Source organism: Festucalex cinctus, chromosome 5, assembly GCF_051991245.1.
Source record: "Festucalex cinctus isolate MCC-2025b chromosome 5, RoL_Fcin_1.0, whole genome shotgun sequence".
Classification (NCBI taxonomy): Eukaryota; Metazoa; Chordata; class Actinopteri; order Syngnathiformes; family Syngnathidae; genus Festucalex; species Festucalex cinctus.
This window is the reverse complement of record NC_135415.1, coordinates 7,664,862-7,691,374: the sequence shown is the minus strand read 5'-3', so window position 1 is coordinate 7,691,374 and position 26,513 is coordinate 7,664,862. Positions and strand designations below refer to the sequence as shown.

Here is a 26,513-nt window from a genome sequence, read left to right as displayed (position 1 = left end):
TGCTCTGAGTCGGCCTCAAGTGGTGTTTGGGTGTGAAGACAGCTCGCTCACCTGAACCAGTAAACCATTAGCATTCCTCCCCTACATTGAAGGTCCTTCGAGCCGGATCAGCTGTGTTTACATCAAGATGGATCAAGACTCAGAGCATGAAGATTATGATGCACGTCCCCGACGACAGATTCGTCCCCCTGCCCGCTATGAGGATTATGAAGTGGATTTTCAGGACCGCAGCATATGGAGGTACAGAGAGGACGAAGAGGTCCCTCACCTGGAGGATCGGGCCAGGATGACCCCCCTCACCTCAGCGTATGATTTTTCCCGACCAAGCCACATGCAGCGGCAGAACACTAATCCCTCAAGAGACGGACAGGTGCTATGGCAAGGAGCAGCACCCCCAAGAGGATCTGCTTGTCTCCCTGCTGACACCAGAACGGAAGATGTCCCCTGTTCACTCTACTCCACTTCATGCGATGCAGCCCCGTCACCCACAAGAGGACATAAGATCTGAATTGGAGGACATCCGTCATGAGAGACACCTCCTACAAGAGACACAGCGGCACTTGGCGTCAGAACTCATAGACATGAGAGCTCTGCGGGCCGATATGAAGCAACTAGTAGATGCTTTTCAGAACTTTACAAGCCGATCTTCTCCTGTCTGCAGACCAGAGATTGTACAGTCCCCACCATTGGCTGCGGCTGACGGCCCCGAAGAAGATGACTGGCCTACTCCACCTGTGTGGTCGAGTTCAGCGATGGACGAGATGGCACTGGCTGACCTTCCACCACCACCACCACCAAGTAACAGTGTTCAGAGAGCAGCTGCACATCCACATGTTAAAGAAGAGGATATCTCAACCCGTCTTTCACCGCCTGTTGGAAGCCGTACATATAGGCAGCCAACCGCATAGAGTGCCGCTCCTCTTACAAGACAGTGGGCCACTGCTCATGACCACCATCACTGGTCGCCCCCGCCTGAGTCCAAATATCCGGTAATTTCCGGTTACAAGAGTGAGCCAGGAGATGGTCCCCAGCCGCCTCCTGCCAGGCCAAGGATGGTGGCAGCTGCTGCCACCTTCTGGACTGATCCCAGGCAGCATGGTAGCGTCTAATTACTATGGACCACGCCCGACCATAGGCAACTTCACCCGCCGTGATCCAAGGGAGTTTGCACGTCTGAAGCTGTCATTGGAGAACCTCAGACGCCACTGAACGTTTTAAGTATCAAGTGTTGGTCGATCACCTGCAACTAGAAGAGGCTCAGTTGATTGCAGATGCGTACCTCAGCTCACCAACGCCTTTCTCCGATACAATGGCAGCCCTGAATGACAAGTTTGGTCAGCCCCATCAGATAGCATTGAGGCGGATTTCTACCGTGATGGATGCTCCTGATGTCAAGAGAGGAGATATTGCTGCATTTGAGAAGTTTGCACTCGTAGTACAGTCGTTGGTGGGAATGTTAAGAACACTGGGCCTTGAAGGAGAGGCCGAGCTACAGTGTGGTTCTCACGTCGCCCGCTTGTTAAGCAAGTTACCACCAGAGCAAAGAGCTGAATTTCGACGCTGCATGTTCTACCGAGGCATCCAACTACACACCTTACCCGACTTGGCAGAGTGGCTGAAACACGAGGCATGGTGTCAGGACACTGAAGGACAGTTGGCATTGAGAGAAGCTAAGGGGAAGTCAGCCCCTAAACAAGATGGTCGACAGAGCAGTCGCCCCGTTACCGTCCTCCATGGGAGGGAGGATGCAAGCACTAAGTCAGAAACTGAAGCACTAGCCAATGCCACGAAGGTGAGAGGAACCAAGCCATTCTGTCCATTCTGCAACAATGAGACTCATTATCTTAGCAAGTGCACCGCCGTTTCCAAGCTCACCAAAGATCGGTTGACAGAATGGATTAAGACCAACAGGAGACGGTCTCATCAAGCAGCCCAGTGCAACTTGAAGAAGACCTGTAACCTCTGCCAAGGTAGCCACCTCCAGGTCCTGCACGAAGTCAACATGAGGTCAGCCAAGGTACCAGCCACACCCATAATGGGAGAGAGCCACACTACGAGGGCTACAACTGAGGTGCTGTACCTAGACCGACCCACAGAAGGCAGCAGAGTACTCTTGAAAGTCGTCAAAGTCTACCTTCATTATGCTGATCGTACACTGAGCACCTATGCTATATTGGATGACGGTTCTGAGAGAACCATGTTGTTGCCAGAGGCCGCAGAGAAGTTGGGCGTACAAGGGACTCCAGAAGACATCCCGCTTCGTACTATCCGACAAGAGGTCCAGGTGCTACGAGGTGCATCAGTCTCATTCTCCATTTCCTCCCCTGCTAAAACAGAGAAGAGGTTCAAGATCACGGCTGCCTTCACCTCAGCCCATATCGGACTAGCTAGTCACAACTACCCGATGCAGCAGCTCAGGAAGAAATATAAGCATCTGATTGGCCTTCCCTTACCAAACATCACCGATGTGACACCTCTACTTCTCATTGGGAGTGATCATCCTCACCTCATCACCCCCACTGAACCCGTCAGGTTGGGACCTCCAGGAGGACCTGCAGCTGTCTGCACTAGACTGGGCTGGACGTTACAGGGCCCAGCAGGTGCAGTCTGCCACCTTGCACAACCACAGCAGTGCTTATTGATGACACTAGCCCCTTCGGCGAAAGAATGGTGAGGCACGTTGAGAGACTATGGCAGGTCGATACGATCCCCCTCAGAAGTGAGAAACTGGTTACTCGCTCAAAGCAAGACCATGAGGCCATTACTATGCTTGAGAACAAGACTACAAGAGTAAATGTTGACGGCGTACTCAGATATGCCACGCCGCTGCTCGCCAGAAAACCATGCCACTTCTTCACTCTACCAAAGAGTCTGTTATGCCCATCTTGCGGAGTGTGGAACGACGGCTGGCCAAGGACTCGGTCCAAGCTGCTGCCTACAAAGAGGAGATGGAGAAACTGATCAGGGCTGGCTCAGTCATCAAGTGTAGCTCTGAAATCCCAGATGATGGAGGACAGGAAGCATGGTACATCCCCCATCATATGGTGCGCCACAATGGAAAAAACAGACTGGTTTTCAACTGTTCCCACCAGTATCAAGGTCACAGCCTAAATGATTACCTGCTTCCTGGGCCGACACTCAGAGCGTCACTTCTCGGCGTTCTTCTGCGCTTCCGTGAGCATGCAGTAGCCATCAGCGGTGACATCAGAGGCATGTTTCACCAGGTCCGACTCCTCCCAGAAGATCGCGCCCTCCTCAGGTTTGTCTGGCGGGATTTCAGTCAAGGGGAGCCACCTGCGGTGTACGAGTGGCAGGTGTTACCATTTGGAACAACATGCAGCCCCTGTTGTGCCACATTCGCCTTACAGCGACACGTCTACGATAACAGCCAGCCAGAGGAGGATGTGAGGCTCTCCATTGAAAGGAATTTCTATGTGGACAACTGTCTCCAAAGTATCCCGACCATTGCAGAGGGGAAGCAACTGGTAGACAAGTTACGAGCCGTCCTAGCTTCAGCTGGTTTTGAGCTGCGTCAGTGGGCCAGCAATGAACCCGAAGTCATAAGTCACCTCCCAGAAGAAAGTCGCTCAGCTAGCGTGGAGCTATGGCTAGCACAGCACAAGACAGATGCTCCTGAGTCCACTCTAGGGCTAAGATGGCTCTTCCACACTGATGTACTTGGTTACAAGCATCGTCCAGTGGAGTATGGCATTCCAACAATGCGCAACATTTATAAAGTCTTGGCCAGTCAGTATGATCCTTTGGGATTCATCTTACCCTACACAACCCGGGCTAAGGTCCTCGTCCGGCACCTCTGGGACAAGCACCGTGGATGGGATGATCCACTTCTGCCGCAGGGGCTCCTGCAGAAGTGGAAAGTCTGGGAGGAAGAATTACAAATCCTGCCACAAGTTACCCTGCCTCGACCATACTTGCCCAAGGATGTGGATCCCTGTGGTCTTAACCAAGAAATGCATGTTTTCTGCGACTCCTCTGAAGAAGCTTACGGTTCGGTGGCGTACCTCCGGTCCACTGATAAGTATGGCCAGGTGCATTTGTCATTCCTGATGGCTCGCTCCAGAGTGGCGCCCAAGCGATCTCATTCAATGCCACGTCTGGAACTTTGTGCAGCCCTCACTGGGGCCCAGCTAGTACAGATGCTAAAGAGAGAACTTACTATTGACATCAAACAGATAATTCTGTGGTCCGATTCCACAACTGTCCTGACCTGGCTGAAGTCCGAAACATGCCGATTCAAGGTCTTCGTCGGCACCCGCGTGGCAGAAATTCAGGAGCTGACCAGTGGGCATGTCTGGAGATATGTCGATTCAGCAAGGAACCCCGCGGATGATGTGACCGGAGGCAAATATTTGAGAGAGCTGGTGGAGCCCAATCGCTGGAGTCAAGGCCCCTCCTTTCTCCTCCAGAGTCCCGATACCTGGCCAGAAGATCCTTCTCTTGACCAAGTGCCAGACACCTCCGAGCTACGTAAGTCGGTCTTCTGTGGAGTCACCACAGTGACCTCATGTCAGCACACCTTGGATTTAGAGCAGTTCAGCTCTTGGAAGGATCTGTTGGAGGCAACAACGCAGGAACTGCACGGGGCGGCCGGCTCCGATGGTCCTCCTGCTGCAGAAGAATACCGCCAGGCTGAGAAGGTGCTTCTCCGGAGAGCTCAAATGGAGAGTTTCCCCCAAGAGTACAGCTTACTGAAAGGGGGCAGGGTGGTCCCGAGAAACAGTCGACTTATCACGCTATCGCCTGAGCTAGATGATGATGGAGATCTCATCCGAGTCGGAGGAAGACTACGTCGAGCAGAGGATTTGGAACCTGGAACCCTTCACCCAGTTGTCCTCGACCCGCACCATAGAGTGACCAAACTACTGATCCAGGACTTCGACAACCGACTTCACCACCCAGGCCCTGAACGGGTGTTTGCTGAGCTGCGACGCTCTTTCTGGGTTCTTCGTGGGCGTGAAGCGGTCCGGCGCCACCAGCATAGTTGCTTTGATTGCCGACGATTGAGAGCGAGGCCAGTTGTCCCACGAATGGCAGACCTCCCAGTAGCTCGGCTTCGTTTATTCAGACCTGCTTTCTATTCGACAGGGATGGATTGCTTTGGACCTTTTGAAGTCAAGGTGGGCCGCCGTCGAGGAAAAAGATGGGGAATCATCTTCAAATGCCTCACCACCCGAGCAGTCCACTTGGACCTGCTGACTGCCATGGACACAGACTCCTTTCTGATGGCCCTTCGTAGGTTCAGTGCTCGCCGGGGGACACCCGCAGAACTGTTGTCTGACCAAGGGACGAATTTCAAGGGAGGAGAAAAGGAACTACAGAAGGCTTTCGCTGAAATCTCACCTGCATGACAAGAGCACCTTGCACCTCAAAAAATTGCCTTCCGATTCAACCCCCCAGCTTCGCCCCACTTTGGAGGAGTGTGGGAGCGCGAGATACGCTCAGTCAAAGTTGCCCTCTCTGCCACAGTTGGTGCACAACCTGTTGCCGAAGAAGTTCTCCACACAGTGCTGATCGAGGTGGAGAATATTCTTAACAGTAAGCCTCTTGGCTATGTTTCTTCTGATGCCCGCGACCCAGATCCAGTGACGCCCAATGTTCTCCTGATGGGGCGGCCTGATGGCTCACTACCTCAGGTCGTCTATCCAGAAACCGAGCTTCTCAGCCGCCGCCGCTGGAAGCATACACAAGTCCTAGCTGATCACTTCTGGGCTCGTTTCATCAAGCTCTACGTGCCAAGTCTTCAGACTCGTCAGAAGTGGCAGGCCACATCAACGGACCTCACTCAGGACTGTGTGGTGATGATTGCCGATCCTCAACTTCCCCGAGCCTTGTGGCCCATTGGGACTGTAACTACGACTCATCCAAGTCCTGACGGACGTATCCGGTCCGCCGACGTGAAAGTGAAAGGAAGGGTTTATACCCGGCCTGTTGCTAGGCTGGTGGTCCTCCCTATGCTTCCTGCAGAGAATGAAGAAGACAACGCTACTGCTGCTGTTCCACCATAGACTTTGAGCCTTTTATTGATGTGCAAATGTATTACATACATTTGGGGGCGGCTGTAGAAAAGGCTACAATGTAATCTATTCCTTGGGTCTGATATGTTCAATGTTGTTAACCTCGTAACGTACACCAATACTAATTTGCATAATTTGTCGTCTCTATTCATTGGAGGGTAAGTTCACGTGACGTGGCTTGTCCTCGCGCTCGTGCGTGTGGACGTTTACCGCAGTCAGTCTTCGCCAGCAGCGATAGCAGGAAGTCTGGCGCTCGCGTGTGTGCCGTGTCGTGAGTTGGTCCAGTGGTGTGCGTCGATGACTGGTGGGTCTTGTTCTTGTTTCTTGTCCATGAACTTCTTGCTAGAATTAACCATAGCTTGTTTTCTAAGATGCTTGTTACGAGTGCGGGCGGCGTTTCCTCATCCGCGCCTTGCCACGTGGCGTTCGTGAGTTGATGTTACGCTGCTAAGCCCGAGACCGGAAGTGTTACCATTTGTTTCACAATAAGAGCGCATACCGGAAGTCATGTTCTAAATGTCGCGAGCTTAACTGCGCTAATTTAATTTGCTTTGTTAGTGTGAATGCCTTAACCAACGTTTATACATTTACGTATTGGATTATTTTATGTCTTTCTTTAGGAAACCACACCCACACACATACTCTCACACACACACACATACTCTCTCACACTGCGCACATACACCCATAGAGACAGAAACATATATATGAAGATGTAAGCAATATTGTACCCATTCAACTGAATCGAATCATTTAATTGGAAGTAAATCAAAGAAAGTCAACCCTTGTGTGGAGCCTTATTTGGAACCTTGCTCTGAGTCGGCCTCAAGTGGTGTTTGGCCAACACCCCGGTGTGAAGACAGCTCGCTCACCTGAACCAGTAAACCATTAGCATTCCTCCCCTACAGTTACAGTGTGATCCTGTCTATCATGAGGGTTATGATCCAGTCACATCCATAATACGAGGAAATCTATAATATAGAGAAATCACATACAAACTTTTCTACATTTATTTAAGCACAAAATAATTTGTAAACAAAATGTATAGAAAATGGTAAATAACAGCAGTAACACCTAACGTATGGGATTCCTGTTTGTAGCCTGTAGCGCAAGGCATTTTAGTTATGTAATGCTACATTCTGAACACTAGGCGGCACAACTGACAATCTTCCATCTTTTCTGTTACAGTGGATGAGGAGGACGATTACGAGTGTGCCACAGTCCTGAACTCCCACACGCAAGATGTCAAACATGTTGCATGGCACCCGACGCAGGAAGTGAGTCCTAGCAGTTGACTGATTTCTTCTTCCATGCCTTTTACTGACGTTTTCTTTTATGTCCAATTTAGCTACTGGCCTCAGCGAGCTACGACAACAACATCTGTATTTACAGGGAGGTGGATGACGACTGGGAGTGTCAGGCCACGCTGCAGGGCCACACGTCCACCGTGTGGAATCTGTCCTTCAACGCCACCGGCGAGAGGCTGGCGTCGTGCAGTGACGATCGCACCGTCAAGATTTGGAAGGAGTATAGCAGCATAAGCGGTCAAGGTGAGTTGACTTTTGCAAAATGAAAAGAAGTATTCTTGTCGCAGTCATGACCTTAGTGCTGTGATCAGGTGACATCTCATGGAAGTGCGTTTGCACGCTCTCTGGCTACCATGGACGCACCGTGTATGACGTTGACTGGTAATACTGGCCGTTTATTTATTTTTAAATGTCAAGGAGTATCCACCACAATGTTCGTCTTAATTTCCCGAACACCTCATGTTCCCCTCAGGTGTCACCTGACGGGCGCCCTGGCAACTGCCAGCGGTGATGACGCGGTCCGAGTTTTTAAGGAGGAGGTGTCGCCTGACCCTGAAGAGCCGCTGTTCTCGCTGGCTGCGCACATGCCCAAAGCGCACAGCCAGGATGTCAACGGTGTGGCGTGGAATCCAAAAGAAGCAGGACTGCTGGCTTCTTGTAGCGACAGCGGCGACATCGCCATCTGGAGGTTCCAAGAGCAGGACTGAGCCTGGTCAACGCGAGTGTACAGATCTCTTGGTTGACCCAAAGTCGGGTCACAAACGTGTGCTCGAATTTCTCATTCATCTTCATCATAAATGTACCGGTAGTTATGGTTTAAAACAAACAACAAAAAACGTTGACTTCATCTGATGACTCACAATAAATTCCAAATGTATGTTTATATATGATCACAAGACTTCTTTTTATTGCAAAACTCAACTTTTTAAAAACACATGAACTGTACCAACTTATTGTGGCAAGATGAACTTCAATGTTGTGGGGCAACAAAAAAGTGCCTACAAGAAATATGAACTTTGAATGATTCTGCATTACTAAACTAAATATTCACTTTTTTTCTGGATCAGTGTACATCACAAAGCTGACCTGAACACAACCAACAATTGTAAATAAAAAGTCAAAAAAACAATGACTTGAGTTGAGAGTAAATAAATTGGATGACGTATGTACAGGAAAAGCAGACATCTTTTGCGCTGCTTCTCAAATTAGTCGGAGTCGCTGTCTGCATCACTGTCAGCCTCTTTCACGTCCGTGCTGAACTTGTACTCCTGGTCGCAACCCATGTAGGCGTCGCTCATGAAGTACAGCGTGTAGTTGTGAACGCCCATCGCCGGTGCAACAAAGTCCAGTTTGACCTGTCGGAAGGTATGAACGTTGATTTAACCGCAAGAGTTACCACAGCCTTCCTACAGAATATCTACATGCAGAGGGCTGCCAACTGACCTTTGCTTTCTGTTGAAGAGTCAATCGCTTGATAGAGATGAGGCTGTTGGACTTGGGGTCTCCGATCACAACCCACCAGCCCTCTTCGCGATTCTGGGGAATTGTATTTATTATTAGATTAGAAATAAATGAACTCTTACTGTCAAACGTTATCAAAAAACATTCCTGACAGTGCCAGATGATTTCAAGCATTTTCACTCATCTTTCAAGGCAAACAGAATATTGTGTGCTACAAATATGGTAGATACCATATGAAAGATTGGATTACATTCTTTCATTAGAAAAAAAAAAGTATGTTACTACCTTATTCCGTTCTTTATTAATCACCATTTAGAAATAGGTAATTTAAGTGACATAAGCGAAAATAGGAAAAAAGAATGAGAAAACAAGCTTTTTGTGAAAAGACACATTTTCTGCACGAGTGACTTGACACTAATATTTTTTGTTTAGTGACTTTGTGAATTAGATTTAATGTGACATACGCTTTGATCATTCACGTCGTCCTGTAAAGTTCTATTTCATCAGATCCATCATGTTTCATTGTAATTTCATACACCAGGAGCCCATTGAAAAGAGATACAATGCTGCCATCTGCTGGCCATAGAGAGTGGGTGTTTTTTGTTTTTCTAATATTTCACAAACCCATTGACAAAGCAGGGCCGCACAAGACGTTGCACTGCCCATTGAGGAAAAAAAACGTAGTAAACGTCAATTAACGTTTATGGCGGCATTCATTGGGATTTTAGCATACGTCATTAAACGTTTTTGGCAGTAAAAGAGTTACCTATACATTTTTCCAACATCAGCATTTTAAATACCTGAGGGAACATCGGTGCAATGACAGGCCCGGTGACCTCCTCCTCTCGCTCCAAATGAACCTGAACCAGAACTGGACTGCCACTGGGAATACAAGGGAAAAAAAAGTTCTGTCAGCAATCCAATGCATCAATAAAATCCTTGCTGAAAACCAAGTTCATCATGAAATGTGATCATGCGCGAGCGAGCTCGAACCTCTTGATGTTGTCCTTGTCGGCCACCTCGTAGGACAGCTCGATGTTGGGATAGCGGTTACAGAAGCGAGCCACGTCGGCCATCTGAGCGTCGGAGAGCTGCAGCAGAGCACTTCTGTCGTCATCCTCCATCTCCATGATGTCGAAGATGCTCTCCACACCCTAATTCGTTCGAGACGGCTCGTTACTCGAAAGCTCGTAGCACTTGTAAATTGTCTTACACGACGGAAGCGTTCACCTTGTCCATGCAGCGCTTGATGTGCTCCGAGGTGAAGAAAGGCAGCTGTTTGAGGTAGGAATCCTTGGACCACATTGCCTGTGTGACCATCTGGGCCAGCTCCATAGCCGCCAGGGCGGGACTCAGCCAGCCGTTACTGGACAGCACATCCACGCAGGCCTGGATCAAGCGCACGGCCTGACGAGCACAAAGCCGTTACTCAAGCTGTCCGCCGCGACGTGAAATAGTAACTGAAATGCGCACTTTGCTCAGGATCTCCTCGGTGTCCGACTGCAGCTCGGCGCTCAGCTGCATCCTGGAGAGGTGCGCCTGGAGCAGCAGGTTGGTCTTCACGTGGGGGTCGTTGAACTTGGGGTTGTTCAATTTGTGGGGAACCTTCTGAGACAGCTGCAGTTGACAAAAGCAGGTGCTTTCAATTTGTGAGACTTGTTGAGATTTGCGCAGTGTGCTTGGCAGGTTTTCGCAAGGCGCATTTACCTGGCGGAGGAGCGTATCCTCGTGATGCCTGATGGGAATGCTTTTATACTCTGCAGCGTTGGAAATGATCTCGATTAAGCCGCGGATCTTGGTCTTTGCGTTGAGGGACATACTGAACAGCTCTGCCCAACAAAACAACAACACTTCAGTTGGAATCCAAGAAAACAAGCACGACAGTGAACAACACTTTTTCACGGTTCATCATTTGCGCCCCCACACTGCAGATTTTTAAAGGGGAAGTCTACTTGTGGGAATAATTCTATATAAGTTATCATACATTTTCTGCAATGAAGAATTGCTTCTGGTTGCAATTAAGAATGCTTTGCTATGCTCCAAACTCATATTCACATAGCCTAACTATATGTTATCTTAACAGAAGACGACTCAAGAAGCACAAGAACCAGAACACCTAACACAGCAGAATGGTTAGAGCCAGTCTGCTGAGGCCACTGTTTTCTGTTAAGAAATGATTGTAAACTTGACCACATATGTACTCAGCAATCTTCCATTCACATGCACACCCATAGACAAACAAGTACACTGTGTTCCAACTATGTTTTGCATTTGCATTATTAGGGTTGGAACACCTATGTAACTAGGGGCGTGGAAATAAAAAGAGGGTGAGGAGGGGATTTTTTCAGAGTGCGCAGTAGTGAATTGTATCAGTCAGTTTTTCTCCTCGCGAGCTTTGAACTGAGTGTCTTCTCTCCTTTTTTGTTGTGTTTAATAAATGTCAAACCTGACACTACCCAATTATTTTCTTTACAATATCACAACATTCTGATTACCGGTAATATTGCGTTTGTGGAATATGAATTCAGCAGCAAAATTCACCCACTTTTAACCATCTTAGGGGGTGGCCATTTTGTCATTTGCTGTCAATTGAGACGTCGCAGTTACGCAGAGCTCAGGTCACATTTGTGCTTTCACCCATTTGAATCTGTTTTGATAAGATTAAATGTGGGAGGGCTAAAACTATATTTAAAAATCTATGGTCTCTTCATATCACGGACTAGTGTTAATTTTATCAGACATTTTTAAATGTTTCAGTTTTAGTCCAGTTTCAATCATGCTTGTTAGTTTATATCATAGTCAACCTCGTTCTGTTTTTATGTAGTCAACTTTTAGTCGACTTCTAGCATTTTAGTCTTTATTTTAGCCCAAGAAAATTTTATTTGTCTAGTTTTAGTCAACTGCCCTGCGATTGGCTGGCAACCAGTCCAGGGTGTCCCCCACCTACTGCCCAAAGCCAGCTGAGATAGGCGCCAGCACCCCCCGCGACCCTTGTGAGGAATAAGCGGTCAAGAAAATGGATGGATAGTTTTAGTCAACAAAAATTGTCAATGTTTTAGTCAGGACAATTATTTTACCCCTTCATAATTTACTGTCAGATAACGTTGAACATTTTGGATCGAAAACCATCCATCCATCCATTTTCTGAACCGCTTACTCCTCACAAGGGTCGCGGGGGGTGCTGGAGCCTATCTCAGCTGGCAATGGGCAGTAGGCTGGGTACACCACTGGTTGCACGCCAATCACAGGGATCTAAAATTATTTCACATCAAATTTTCTCTCGTCGTTTTGGTGACAAACAACTTGACACGCAATAAAGAGTATATCAAGTGGCTACTATGGCTCTATGCTATGAGGTAGTAAATTAGCCAGCATTAGTTGGATTCATCTTACGTTATAACTAATTTAATTATTTTTTTTTTTTTTTTTTATCTTTCACTGCGATTCCACATCCTGTCTCTCCAATGTGTTTGTGTATGTTGCCCTCGCTAGTTGCTGATTGAAAGAGGGTGTGTCACTTTGTGTCACATGACTATCACAGGGACAGAATTTTACGAAATCATAATTTTCGTCTCATTTTTGTGCATGTACTACGGTAAAACGTTTATAGATTTTAGTCCAGTTATTATTAAGTGAAGTACATTTTCGTCTCGTCTTCATTAGTCGACAAAAACACATTTCATCCCAGTTATTGTTTATTAATGAGGGTTTTAGTCTAGTTTTCGTCCAGTGAAAAATGTGTATGGACGAAAATATTTTTGTTTAGTTTTCGTTGACTAAATTAACACTATCTCGGACTTGCAATAAACAGGCCTCCACTGCATTCCAATAAGATGGCACAAACCGATGGTGGTGTAGTTGATGTAGTAGTAGGCGGCGATCATGCCCAAGTTGAGCGGCGCCACGTCCATCTCGTCCTCGATGCTGATGCACTTGGACTGCTCCAGGTCATGCAGCGTGTGTTCCACCAGCTCCGACAGGTGATCAGACAGGTGGCGATGGGACATGCCTGCCACCAGGTCAGCACAAGGGTCAGTCTGGGCTCGCTCACCAGCTCGTTCTTCTATTTCAGGACGAGGTAAACGCGCATTCACCTTGCAGATTGTAGTAGTTGGGGTTCTGGGTCATGCGACGGTACAGGAAGGTCCAAGTCAGGTAGTCCACGGCGTCTTGCTTGTTCTCCACCGTTTTGGTGACAATCTCGGCATTGAAGTGGTCATGGAGGCAGTGGTCCAAGTGGGACTCCACAGGTAAGGGCTCGTACAAGAACTTCTTGAAGAAGTCCTAACAAAATGAAAAAACGCGTTTTAATTGTTATCAACTTATTCATTTTGCCTTGTCTTAAAAAAACACAAATGTATACCTTTTTGGAGCCCTGACACATGATGACACAGCGCCCCTCGTCATCAAGAATAGGTCTGTTGGCTTTGCCTACCATCTGGAGGACGTCGTATATGGGATAGTCCACATAGCTGTAAAAATGATGGACAGCGTGACATAATGGAAGAAGAAATACTTGTAACAAATTGCACGTTCGCCCACTGGTGCTTGGCTGACTACTGGCTGAGAAAGTGTTTGATTAGAGATGTAGCAGAGCTCACATCTCAAGTCAAGTCAAGTCATCTTTATTTATATAGCGCTTTCAAATTCTAAATGTTGCTGACAATCAGGTTAACATAATTAAAATTGTTATCACGATTAAAAATCGACGAGCGCATGATGGAGCAAGCAGTGTTCGGCTAACTGCCCTGTATATAATTTATAACAATATATAATTGCACTTAAAATGGCAATGATCTGATGGGTTTTGTATATTGAATTTTGTTTGTATATGCTTGTCAACTGAAGTCAAATGAAATTGTAAAACAACAAATATTTGCATTTGATTGAGATTAATAAATATAAAAGCCTGCAATTAATTGAAAGAGGATCTTATTTAATCACACAACTTTTCAATATATCGCTGTCATCTAAGTCATATAATTTAAGTCAGTTTTGTGGGGTTTTGCATGACCTAAAATTTACTGTGGTACTTCCTTTTTACAATCTCTGAAGTAAAAAAGTACATATACAGTGTTCGCTTGTTTTCCGCTGGGGTTAGGTTCCAAAAAATACCCGCAATAAATCAAATCCGAAAAGTAGTTAGCTTTATGTTTTACATTTATTCTAAATGTTTTAAGGCTCTAAAACCCCTCACCACACAGTTTATACACTTTTTTTCATTGAGGATTTATGTTTTTTCACATTTATCTCGTTTAAAAGTTGAATAAGTGTTGCCTTCATAAAGGTTATAAAATAGGTACATTACTGTAAAAAAAAAAAAATGCTTGCAAAATTGCACTTAAAAAAAATCAGTGAAACAGCAATTATTTTTTCCCTTAGCAATAGCCCGAAATATTCTTAGCGTTTCATCTTTACTTACGCATGTATGATACCGTTGTAGTACTGCGTGTCCATGACGATGACAAGATGGGCAGAGATGTTGACCCCCCAGCAGAGGGAGCGAGATGCCACCACCACCTGAACAGCGCCTGGATAACAACATCACAGGCAAGACAGAAATGATGACCTCTGAAACCTTTACAGTCAAAGGCAGTGCAGAGAAAGTGCAGAGGATCAGTGGTCACACCCGAGTTGAAGAGCTGCTCCACTATTTTCCGTTCGGTTACAGACAGGCCCTCGTGGAGGTAGCCCACACCGTTGGCCAGAGTCTCTTTCAGGGTTGCGTCGTTTATCTTATCCAGGAAAGGTGTGAGATCTTTCTCCGTGCAATGCAGGAACCTAAAAGACGACGGACATTTACAGTTGGACAATGAGGGGGAACCATTACAGACCCATCAACTGTGGTTCAAAATCTGCATTATAAAGAGCATTTTTTTTTTTAACTCATTCACTCCCGGGCATTTTCACTGAAGCAACCCCCTTGCTCCTGACTGCTTTCCTGGATTTTGACTGATTTTGCAAGGCCCACAGAATATTGTGTTCTATTGCTATAAAAACATGGAACCTACCAAAAGCACGATTAGCGTCTCTTGTTTCATCAGGAAAAAAAAGTATATTTCTATCTGTTTCAGTTTTGCAGCAATTAGCATTATAATAAATATAGCTAAGTTTCATCATTATTTACAAATCTGTTTAAAACAGTGGGGAAAAACATGGCCCTGCTTGGTCTCTTATACTCTGCTGCCACCTACTGGCCGTTTTTTGTAATAACTATCATTGCTTTAAGCATTCTCTTCAGTTCAGAGGCTGCATCAAAGCCTTCTTTATGCTTTAGCATTAAAAAAAAACGTATATAAATACGTCTTTGGAAGCATGGTAATATTTAAAATAGAACAAACTTATAGGCTTTTGGGAGCAAATGAGTTAAGCAGGTGGACTGTGATTTAGTTGGGCTGTACGGAGGAGGATTTGGGCCAGTGAAGAGGAAAAAAAAAAAACAAGGCTGGCAGGATTCTGACTTTATTCTAGGGCTGGGCAATAAATCAAATTAATTCGATTAATTGTCATTTTAAAAATGGAATCGTTGAAAATTTGCCAAATCGTGAAATCAAGCTTTGTCTTCTGGATTATTAAATGCTGTTGTTCTTGTGTTGTTACATCCAAATGTTTTTGTGAGTTGTAATTTTGCATAAGTGGCAGAATTGTGGATGGGTGATTTACAAGATGTTTACAATAGCTACCAACTACTTAATTGTGGCATTGAAGGACAAACCATGATTGCTACGTTTATGTTAAAACTGATTAAGAATCAGTTTACATGATTGTTGTCTGAACATTTTGCACAGGAATTATTTTAAAATAAATGAAACCTTTAAATATTTTTTTTGTTTAATGAGATTAAAATCGCAATCATCCTAAATGATTGAAATAAATATATATATTTTTTTTTGTATATCGCCCAGCCCTACTTTATTCTCAGAATTTTGACATTATGGTCAGAATTCTGAGAATAAAGTGAGAATCCTACCAGCCTTTTTTCCCTCTTCTTGGCCCTAATCCTCTTCCGTAGTACGCAAATTGTACTCTCCACTGTGATGCGATTTGGCACCAACGGAATGGAGCCTGACCTCTGCGGAACCACATCAGCAGCACAGAACGTGAGGATATCGATGGCCGTCAGGCGGGTCTGCCTGCGGGACGGCACAAACACCACGGCTGGTTTGGAGGGCGAGTGCTTCATGATGGCGTGATACACCGGCTTTGCCATGGAGAGCAGGCGAGTCTGAGTGTGACTCACGTTGAAGCCCTAAAACACGAGATGGAAGACTTCAGAGTGGCGCAATTAACTTGTTACTTCCTGCTCAAAACTTAAGCAGAGGCTGGACAAAGCGCACAGACTTTTTCCGCACCTGGATGTGCAGCTCAAGCGGCACCGGCCTGACGTTGGGGTGGAAGTTGAACGTGGCCGTGGTGCTGCAACCCAGCCAGTGAGCCACGTCTTTGGCGTTGGACAGAGACGAGCTGAGCGCCACAATGCGTATGGGCCGCTCGATCTGAGAGGAAATATACCTCATCCTTGAGCAGATGACCTCCAGTACAGGCTGGTGAAAAAGAAAGACGCTCAATCATGACCAAATGTCCGATTAAACACGGCGCTTTATTTCTACGATTTTATTCTTACCCCATTTTCTCCTCCAATGAGGTGCGTCTCATCCACAATAAAAAGACTGACGTTTTGGACATTCTTCCTCTGCTTCCAACGGCGAGAGAGGATGTCCCATTTATCAGGGGTGCTGACAATAATGTCTCCTTTACCTAACAGTTTCAGATCGGTGCTCGTTTCTCCTGTCAGCAACACCACTTTCTTGTTCAGGTAGTCCTGGAACTTTTGGTGCCAGTCGACAAACACCTAACCAGGGGAAGATGGAAGACTTCATTTTCAAACAATTCTTTGGCCTTCAAGTTGGTTGAAATAAAAGGGTTTTTTTTTTCCCCTTCACAAAAATCTGATTCCCTTTTAATCAATATTTTGCGCTTCGCTTACAGAAAAAGCAAATGACAATAAAAGCAAGTTTTGCTTTTCTCTCAGCATCAACTTCAGAAATAGAAATAATTTTTTCTTTACAGATCACGTGACACTAATTGCTTCAGCTTCAAACCATGTCAGAAGACAAAATGCCACAATTAAAAATGTACAACAATTTAACCTCATAAAATAATTGTCGAGCTGGTCCATATGTCTGTCAAATATTTGCCGCAAAAGCTTCCATTTAGACTCTACATGGAAACTATATCTTCAGCCATATTCAGCGTGATTGTTGGAGCTTTAATTTAATTTCCAACAATTCATTAAGGCCAACAAGATCCACATTCAATTTCAAGGACAATATGCAAACGCGCGCCCACAGATTTGTTTCACTTATTTCAGATGACTTCAGTCTCTGGCCACTGTCTTTTCCTTGGTGTATGTTTGCTGTGATCCGACATGTGTGTCTGCGATATGCAATTGTGTTGATTGTATGTGTGCACAAGGTCATCAAATCCATATACTATTATCAAAATAAAATGTGGCCAATAAACCAAACAAAGCAACCTACAGGTGCAGTGGACACCCATAGAACTATGAAACGGTCTTTTAAAAAAAATAAAATAAAATAAAAAAAATTTAAAAAAATAAAAAATTACCTGACTTGTAAACTCGAACTAATTAATACAATTGACTGCCCCGCCCTACCTTCAAATACATCATACCTGTTCTGCAAGTGCCTCCATGGGGGTGATGTAGACGCAGCGACCTTCAGCGTTGTGAAGTAGCATCCTGAGAATAGCGAACTCAGCACAGATTGTCTTTCCGCTGCCAGTGGGGGCTCCCACAAACACATTGTCATCACTGTTGTATACTGCATTGAACACTGGAAAAGGACAAAAAATGAAATTCAAAACAAAATGTTCACTTTGATCCTGTGCAATATATTGACCCCCTTATTGTACCTTGTGTTTGAATTGGGTTGAAGAAGGGGAACTTGTTCTGGTAGAGGGCCTCAAAGGCTGAGTTCCTAAGAGCAGTGACAGGAAGCGGCTGCAGGTCAAGCAACTCTGTGGGCGGGGGGTACTTCTCAGGGAGGATAAGGTGACGGAACGACACTGGAAGCTGGGTCTCACACGCTGAAATAATCAGAACAATATTAATTGAAGGGGTTACTTGAAATGTTTCCAATGTCAACACAAAGAGGAATGTGTATTAAACTCACAGAGCCACCGGTCAGAAACCACACGAATGAAGTACTGCGGGGGCAGAGGCTCAAATACAGGGACAAAGAAGGTCACAAGGTGCTCATCCTGGGCGTACTTGGCTTTAAGCAGAAAATACTCGTGGTGGAGGATGACCTCACTGTCAACATCCTCCACCAGAATCCAGAAAGCCTCTGATGAACCGTGAATCTAAAACATGCCACATAGAAACATCATCAGCCAAGTGATGCACATTATTTTCTGCTATAGCATTTAATTAGTGACCTTGTCATCCCACTGAAAGTCAGGAGTGATGGTGAGCTCCACTTTAAGTGTGGAACGGGTGATGGGCTGCAGATGGACAGCGAGGTCTAGTTTGGGGAACTGATGGACGTATTTGTGGATGGTCTTCCCCATTTTTGGCATTCGAATCAGCTCCCCTAAAATCAGGAGAAACATGGCTTACTCTGATTCGGATTGTAGATGGAATTTCGAGAATATCGAAGGAGGGAAACCCACCAATCTCATTGTGGTTGAGGTCATAGAGACGCTCAAAGGGGAAGTTTTTCTTCTCAATCTTCTTGATGACTTCTTCTGGCAACTTCTTAAATTGTCGCAGTGGGGACATTGACTGCCACCTGAAAGAAGTCAGGAAAAAAATACTTTGCAAACTGAACATAAAAGTCAATTTATGATTTTGGTGACAGACTTACATTCTCTTGTCAATCATTTTGCAGAGATTCATGGTTTTGTCTGAGAGTTGAGCCCAGCCTCTGTTCAGAACAATCTCGAAAATAGCTCGCATCAGCCTTCCAGCACTCTGCAAGGGTGTTTTGAAAAAGCATTGGATGTATGATCTCATATTTACTTGGGGAAACATGATCAGGGTACACATAAGAGCATAATTAACCCATGAAGACCTAAAGCGCCTGGCAAAACATGCCTCTAAAACCTATGGGTGACTTTTGAAACCTCTCGTGCATATTCTGATGCATTTCATCGGCTAAGAGACCAAGAATTGGTCAAAACAAAACAAAACCGTAATGGGTTTAATAAACGTGTAACTGTATATACTGTACCTGTGTCACATACACCATGTCTGCCATGAGGGCAAAGCCTTCCAGTTTTAGCTGAGAGATGAACGCCTGAAGCAGCACATTGATCTGTGAAAACAGAAACAAGACATTGTATAAAAAAAATAATAATAACAATAATAACAATAATAATAATAATAATAATAATAATAATAATAAAGAAGAAATAATAATAATTAAATAAATAATTAAACATATAATTATTTAAAAAAAATGTTGAATTTGTTTTGAGAAATGGTCTGCCTTTTGAACATTCCAGCCCATGTCGAGATTTTGTCATGTCTGGCCAAGGTCAATGTATAAGTACAACTTTTACAGCCACCTTGGCACTGGGCTCCTCAATGCTTTCCTTTACTGGAATGGGAACTCTCTCCAGCAGCTTCTGCAGTTCCAACTTCTCTTCCTAAAAACAAACCCACAGTATTTTAAGCATCCATGCGTGTTATTTTGACACACACTAACGTGACTTGTCTGGAGTCCATCAACATACCTCTCTGACTGTGATGTTCTTGAACTCAGAAGACAGTGAAAAGACACGGAAGAGCTCAATCTCACTGAGGGTCGGTTTGAGCAGCTGGTTGTAAGTTTGAACCGAGTCATGTGTAATGTAGAAGTGACTGGCAATGCGGCCCAGATCAGTCACCTTCAAAGAGATTAAGAGAACAATTAGGAGCAGCCTACGAAAAACTATCATAAAAAACGCACTGGGGCGCATACCTGGAAACTGCCAGTCCTCTTGTCATATTTGATGAGGCTGTTCTTGTCTAGTACACTGGCAGCTGTGTGCACCAGGTCAGTCCGGCGCCGCTCCAGCAGGGGATCTGTGGACCGGTCATCGTGGGAGACGCCATACAGTGTTGGGTTGCGAAGCATGCGCACGTACAGGTAGGTGTAACCCAGCCAGTTCACCGCATCCTAAAATATAATACCAAGAATGATTCAAACCTCCAATACTAATGTTGATGGTCGATCTGTACGTGGCAGGAACTTACTTTCACATTCTGGACATTTCCCAGCACAATCTCGGCATTAAGCATGTCGGGAAGTTTGCCCACCATCTGACTCTCGATGGGCAGCTGCTGGTTGAGCAGGGACAGGTAATATTGCAGCTCGCCATGAGATGTAATCAGGATACCTTCGCCCTTGGTGTCATACTGAGGACGGCCAGATCGACCAAGCATCTACAATTGGGTTAAAATCAATAATAAAATTTTTTGACAGTCAGAGAAGCCAATACTGGTTTGTATGCTCACGACACAGACCTGCAAAATGTCCAGGGCACCGAGCTCGGTCCATCTGCCTTTCTCAGGGCTGTACACCTGTGTACCTTTGATGATGACCGTGTGTGCTGGCAGGTTGACACCCCAAGCCAAGGTTGCCGTAGACACCAGAACCTGAATGTGCCGATCGGCAAACAGATCTTCCACCAGCGTACGATCCACTCTGGTCATTCCAGCATGGTGGATTGCAAAGCCGTAAGGCAGCAAATCCTTCAGCTCAAGGTTCTAGGAAAAGCAAATCTGGTCATCAGAAATTGTTCAAAATAAATTGGGGAAAAAACAAACAAAAAAACAGTCAAAAGCAGCTAATTTTATTAAGGGTGTCAAAATTTGAGTTAATGTTAACAAGAGTATGAAAACTTTATTGTACATTTAGATATAAAATTTACGATTAATCGTGAGTTAACTATTGAAGTAATGCGATTAATTCTGAATAAACATGTTAATCGCCTGGCATCCCTGAATTTTATATTATCATCTTTGTACTTGTTACCTTGCATTGTTCTGCTTCAGTGCGCAACACTTCCGTGGAGGCTGAACCCTCTCGAAGGAAAAGACCCAGCGTGTCCTTTTCCAAACACATATCTCGAATGGCCCTGGCTGTCTTTCCGGTCTCTTTCCTGGAGTGAACAAATACGAGCACCTGGCAGAAACAAATACAAATTAGAGACCATCTAAATGTAACATACCATCACGGTACAGTAAAACCAGCACAATCAAACCTGAGCCCTGCTGCAAATAGCAAAAATAGTGCAATTGAAAAGTTTAGTAAGTACAGTAATTGCCTTGATTAATAATCCTCATCCTAAAACAGGCAAAAGATCATTTTAAACTTCTATTACAACGTTCAACGTTACATTACCCTTAAAACAAATGGGTAACAAATATTTATACTACTGTTAATTTCAGCAGGGCGCAAGTGGGAAATAACAGAACGAACAGGGGGCAGTGTTTATCTCAAATGCAAAGTAATAAAAGACATACCTGGTTCTTCCCAGCATGCTCCATTATCTTCTCATAGACAATTTCATTCATGATCTGGAAACGTTTAATAGCTTTCTTCTCTGTGATGCCAACATAAGTCTGTTCCAGGGGAACTGGTCGGAAGCTGGAGGGAGAATGTGACACGTGTCACTATTTACACCATCTGATACAGTGTATTTGATCTACCCCAAAAAAAAGCTTCTAGTTTAACATTTACAGGGCATACCTGTTGTCAAAGTAGAAGAGTCCCTTTGCAGGATCAACCCGCAGGCAGGTAGCCACGTCCTCATAGTTGGGGAGCGTGGCACTGAGACCAAGCAGGCGCACGTCTTCCTGAGTCAGCTCCACGTTGCGGATGGTCCTCGCCACCAGAGACTCCAACACGGGCCCACGGTCATCGTGCAGCAGGTGGATTTCATCCTGCATAAGCAGTCACATTTATGTCAAACATTTTCTATAACACAGAGTCCCAAAAACGACACACACAGCCGCCACTCACAATGATGATGAGGCGCACTAGTTGGGTGTAGGTACGCTCGCCACCTTTACGAGTAATGATATCCCATTTTTCGGGGGTGCAAACAATAATTTGAGTCGCATTGATCTCCTCCTTGCAAAGTTGGTGGTCTCCTGTCAGCTCAGACACTATGATTCCATAGCTTGCCAAACGCTGGAAGAGTAAAGTTTTAGAAAATGATTTTTAAAACATTTTCAAAGGATCATGCTGAGGTATTATGTAGTGAAACTTACCTTGCTAAAGCTTCCCACCATCTCCTGTACTAGCGAACGCATGGGTGCAATGTAGATTATTTTGAAATCATCCACATTTATGGTCCCGTCCATGTTTATGTGCTTTCCTATTTCCCTAAGCATTGCCATCAGAGCAACATTTGTCTTACCAGCTCCCTGCACACAGGTATCAAATTAATTTAGAAATAAGGCAGATGTGAAAGAATCTCTGGGGTGGAAAATCCAATGAATCCCATCAGTGGTTCACTAAATCAACCTACCGTTGGCGCACACAAAAGCAGGTTCTCATCAGTCTCCATGGCGGGTTTAAACAGCTTGCTCTGGATACGGTTTAGGTTTTTGAAACCTTCAAAGCCAGCCTGTGCATACTTCGGCAGCTTTTCAATTGAAACAAGCACCTGATGATGCAATAATAAAGAATTGCTTCACATGTGTAATAGCTTCTCTAGCAATACAAAACAATACAATACAAAAACAAACCTCATCATCAGTAAAGGGCTTGGGTTTGAGTGCAGGTACATGCACTTCTTCATAACCTTTTCTTTGTTTGCGGAACGAACCATCTGGCAGCTGGCAGCGCTTGTTGGCCATGAAATGGCTTCCCTGAGTGAAGGTTAAGTCTTCAAGGTCCAACAGTTGTCGTGGGGCGACTGCCTGTGTAGGACAAGGATGGATGTCAAACATCGTTCCAACTTAAACACATTCGGGCTTGGCAATATAGACAAAATTTGATAATCTTGCCAGATAAGTCAATAATGATAATTATGTGAAAAGTTCCAAAAGGCATTTTGAGGCAAGTACAGATACCATCTTCAAAGTGGCCTGTGCATAATTTGTTTACGGGTGTTTGTTTAGCTAACAGTGACAAGGTGTACGTATCAACCATGCTATGTAGCAACTATATCAACCCGATTGCATATTTACCTCTCCGTGGCCTGTGTCCATTGCTTCCATGTCATCCACACGGGACTTCCTTACCCTCTCCCTGCGAGATCGCTCCTCCTAAAGATAATTAAAACCCGACAAAATATGATTTTAAAAATGAACAATAATTGCATACTAATAAATTAAAAGACCCCTTACCCGAATAATGTCCTCCTTCTCCGTCTCTTGCAGCTGGTACAGTATCTTGGACAGCTCCTGATCAGACTCCATCTTTCCAATGATCCGTTCTTTTTCTGCCTCACTTTGAGCACTTGCCAGCATTGTACAATACTGAACTGCGGATTGCGAAAAGCATGCAAACTAAATTTTGACTCACCAGACAATTGACAAATTCTAGTGTCAACTATAGGCCACTGAGGATCTTAACTCTAGTTAGTAAAATCACGATGTGTGCCATCATAAATGTCAAATGACGTCAACGATTCTCCTTTTTTTTTTTTTTAACTCAATGGGCAGTGCAACGTCTAAATGCAGCGCTGCCTGGTCAATGGGTTGCAAAAACAAAAACACCCACTAACTATGGCCAGTAGATGGCAGCAATGTTTCTCTTTTCAATGAGCTGCCGGCGTATGAAATTACAATGAAACATGACAGAATCTGATGAAATAGAACGTTTTCAAGGGTGACGCGAATGATCAAAGCCTTTGTCACATTAAAACTAATTCACAGAGTGTCACTAAACAAAAAATATTAGTGTCAACCATCCACCTGTTGTGGAGAAAATGTATCTTTTCACAAAGCTTGTTTTCTCATCTTTTCAATTTTCGCTCAATGTCAATTATATTACCTATTTTCAAATGGTGATTACCAAAGAAGGGAATAACATAGAAACATACTTTGTTTCCTAATGAAAGAATGGAATGCAATCTTTCATTTGGTACCCACATTGTGAGCACACAATATTTCGTTTGCCTTGAAAAATGAGTTATAATGCTAAAAAATGTCTGGCACTGTGGGGTTGTTTTTTGATAACGTGTGGCAGTAAAAGTGTTATTAAGGGATCAATTCTTCTTGTTCCATGCCAGAGTAACACTTAGGCAACAAGCACTTACTCATGCGACGATGTTGGCGAAGAATTTTGATGAAGTCAAAGGTGTTAAAGCCAAGAAGCAAGACAAGCTGGTTTTCACACTCTCTATCATCACTGGCAGTCTGGGGAAGAGACAGAAACTCAGTTCGTAAGAAAAACAACAACACTGCAATATCACAAACCACAAGACAGTTAACAGACCTTGAGGATCTCTAAGACCTCGTCAGCTTTCTTCTGAGAGACGATAGCATCGTCATAAAAGCGACTGAGCTGTCGTTGGAGCCAAAAGGCGTCAATGTCCCGAGGGTGGAGGTCCTTCTTCTTTACAGTCATCACATCGCCTGTGACACCAAGCTGAATGGGGCGGAGGAGCGTTAGCAATACACAATCAGGCTGACTAAACCAACTACTCAAGCGGGATTGTTCACATACATTGGCTGAAAGAGCGCAGCCCACATCAGCCTCTTCTCCTTCACTGTCTTCATCTGAGTGCTCATCACGCACTTCTCCATACTTGTCTTCATCACCCTCCTGAGCAGCAATACCGTCAAAAAAATATATTAGGCTGCAAAACTGAGGTTTTCTAAAATGCTCTAACAAGCTAAACATACCTCCTCATCAGATCCAAATTGGACATTAACACCATATGTTTCATCAATGTTGTCATCTACAAAAAAAAAAAAAAAAAAAAAAAAAAAAGAGGATTTATAAGAAAACGTGTAGTTCACAAACATGACTCATTGGCCAGGTGGCTTCTTTTGGACATACCCATATTCTGCAAATCCTTATCACCCCCATAGTCTGTGATTTTCTTGCCCAGGTTGACCAGCACGTGGTAGCGCGTGTCATCGGCAGGTCCGAGAAGCTGCTCGACCTCACGCCGCCTCTCCTTATCCCTCATTTTATCATTCTTAAGCACCGCCAAGACTTCATCTGCTGCTCCACACAGAATATCCCGTGGCTAAAGGGAGACAACAGTCAAGTCAATTTACTAATTGTTATTGGACACGAATATGAACCAAAAGCTCAGATGTTGAAAAGTTGCATTTACAGACCTGATCTCCCAAGGCAGCATGGATGAAGCTGAGCAAAACTTCATAAGTCTCTCTTGTTTCTTTGGTTTTAGGTTTGTATACAATTCCCACCATTTCATCAATGCCCTCTGACAGAAGAGTAAAGCCCTTCATTTTGTTGATGTCATGTCTGTCCTCATCTCTTTTTCGCCTCCTGTTTTGGATAGAAAAATAAAAAGAATGACTTGACCAACCATTAAAAGCCCTGAGGAAATATCTTAAATGAATCAAATACATTACACAAATCACTACAAATATATTTTGTCTAACTTCTAACCATTACAGAAAGTTTTGAGAATAGAAAAAAATACTTTCAGCCTTCTATCATATTCAACATCAGTCAGTGAAAATTGTGCAGTTTGTGAATTCAATTTGACCTATTTTTTAGACACCTTGTAATAATGCATTGAGAGAATGTGAAAGAGCTGCCACGACAGTGGAAACAGGTTTAACAATTTTAATAAACCGAGAATATTTATTTTATGAATTTACACAGAAATATCTATAAGAAATCAAGTAACTGTGCATATATAGTAGGTTAATGTAAATTATAACCATTAACCATACTTATTGATATAACATTCTAGAATATTAAACCAAACGTTTAAAAAGTGGACATTGTACAGTACATGAGGAACAATAAAGTATTTAGTTGTAAGGCTTCAAGTGATATACAGAAATGTAAAAAGAAATTTGTCATGATAAAACTAACTTGTCTCGTCTCTCTTCTAGTTTTTGAGGTTTGGTCCTCTGAGCTTTGTCTCCCATCTTGGTTCCCTCCAGCTTCCCCACGAGGGACAGCACCTCTCCCGTAGGTTCATCTCTCCGTGTGCGGTCGATCAGGGAGCGATCGGCTTGCAGCACCAAGTTGGAGTTCTACGGTTCAAAACATACATAATGTATTGGGGCCATATAGCCAGCGAGGCTAAAGCGCTAATGGTCACGCTAACAAAATGACCAAAATAATAACCATTAGATTAATTCAATATATTTTATAGGGTATTAAAATACAACAAACCAGATTAAGTTCAGTGTGCAAAGTATTCTACAAAACCATACTCACCGCCTTGTATTCATACTGCAGGCTACGAGCGGTAACATCCGCCATGGTGCCACTTTAGGTTAGCTTCCAGCGCACTTTAAAAGATAATAATAATAATGTGAGACGGACTCAAATCTGCCACACCACTCGTTCCACACTCTTCTTGTAAATGGATGCGGCAATCATCCGCGTAGGATTTAAACGTGTACCATGAAAACGTAGATAAAATAATCCAGCTTTAGCCAAGATCACGATGGGGTTGCGTTACAATAGCGCTGCTAACACGAACGCTCGATAACTTCCAGCCTCCGCGCTGTTTTCCGTTTCCGGTGTTAGAG

The 26,513-nt window shown here is 44.4% G+C and overlaps 2 protein-coding genes across 2 annotated transcripts in view; one reads left to right on the top strand and one right to left on the bottom strand.

Annotated features, from left to right (window-relative positions):
* ciao1 (cytosolic iron-sulfur assembly component 1) overlaps positions 1–8,238 on the top strand; it is a 9,994-nt gene extending 1,756 nt beyond the window's left edge. Inside the window, exons 4-7 of the mRNA XM_077521272.1 lie at positions 7,224–7,312; positions 7,384–7,585; positions 7,654–7,723; positions 7,815–8,238. Coding sequence (XP_077377398.1) covers positions 7,224–7,312; positions 7,384–7,585; positions 7,654–7,723; positions 7,815–8,049 — 596 coding nt within the window. The 3' untranslated portion in view covers positions 8,050–8,238. The remainder of the gene's footprint in view (positions 1–7,223; positions 7,313–7,383; positions 7,586–7,653; positions 7,724–7,814) is intronic.
* On the bottom strand, positions 8,218–26,513 carry snrnp200 (small nuclear ribonucleoprotein 200 (U5)). The gene is made up of 45 exons (XM_077521270.1): positions 26,385–26,513; positions 26,197–26,270; positions 25,846–26,009; positions 25,116–25,287; positions 24,829–25,021; positions 24,672–24,727; positions 24,493–24,591; positions 24,262–24,414; positions 24,083–24,182; positions 23,169–23,305; positions 23,010–23,087; positions 22,566–22,739; positions 22,346–22,483; positions 22,086–22,241; positions 21,835–22,005; positions 21,562–21,755; positions 21,336–21,459; positions 20,845–20,994; positions 20,334–20,576; positions 20,064–20,252; positions 19,789–19,986; positions 19,562–19,714; positions 19,394–19,474; positions 19,057–19,140; positions 18,691–18,797; positions 18,497–18,615; positions 18,263–18,417; positions 17,998–18,187; positions 17,738–17,911; positions 17,498–17,658; positions 16,428–16,655; positions 16,156–16,347; positions 15,874–16,052; positions 14,433–14,584; positions 14,226–14,334; positions 13,167–13,275; positions 12,898–13,087; positions 12,648–12,812; positions 10,511–10,632; positions 10,277–10,420; positions 10,034–10,210; positions 9,797–9,957; positions 9,604–9,685; positions 8,786–8,878; positions 8,218–8,697 (listed from the first exon to the last, which is right to left on the bottom strand). The coding sequence occupies exons 2-45, from the start codon at positions 26,239–26,241 to the stop codon at positions 8,548–8,550; spliced, it is 6,411 nt and encodes a 2,136-aa protein (XP_077377396.1). The 5' UTR covers positions 26,242–26,270; positions 26,385–26,513; the 3' UTR covers positions 8,218–8,547.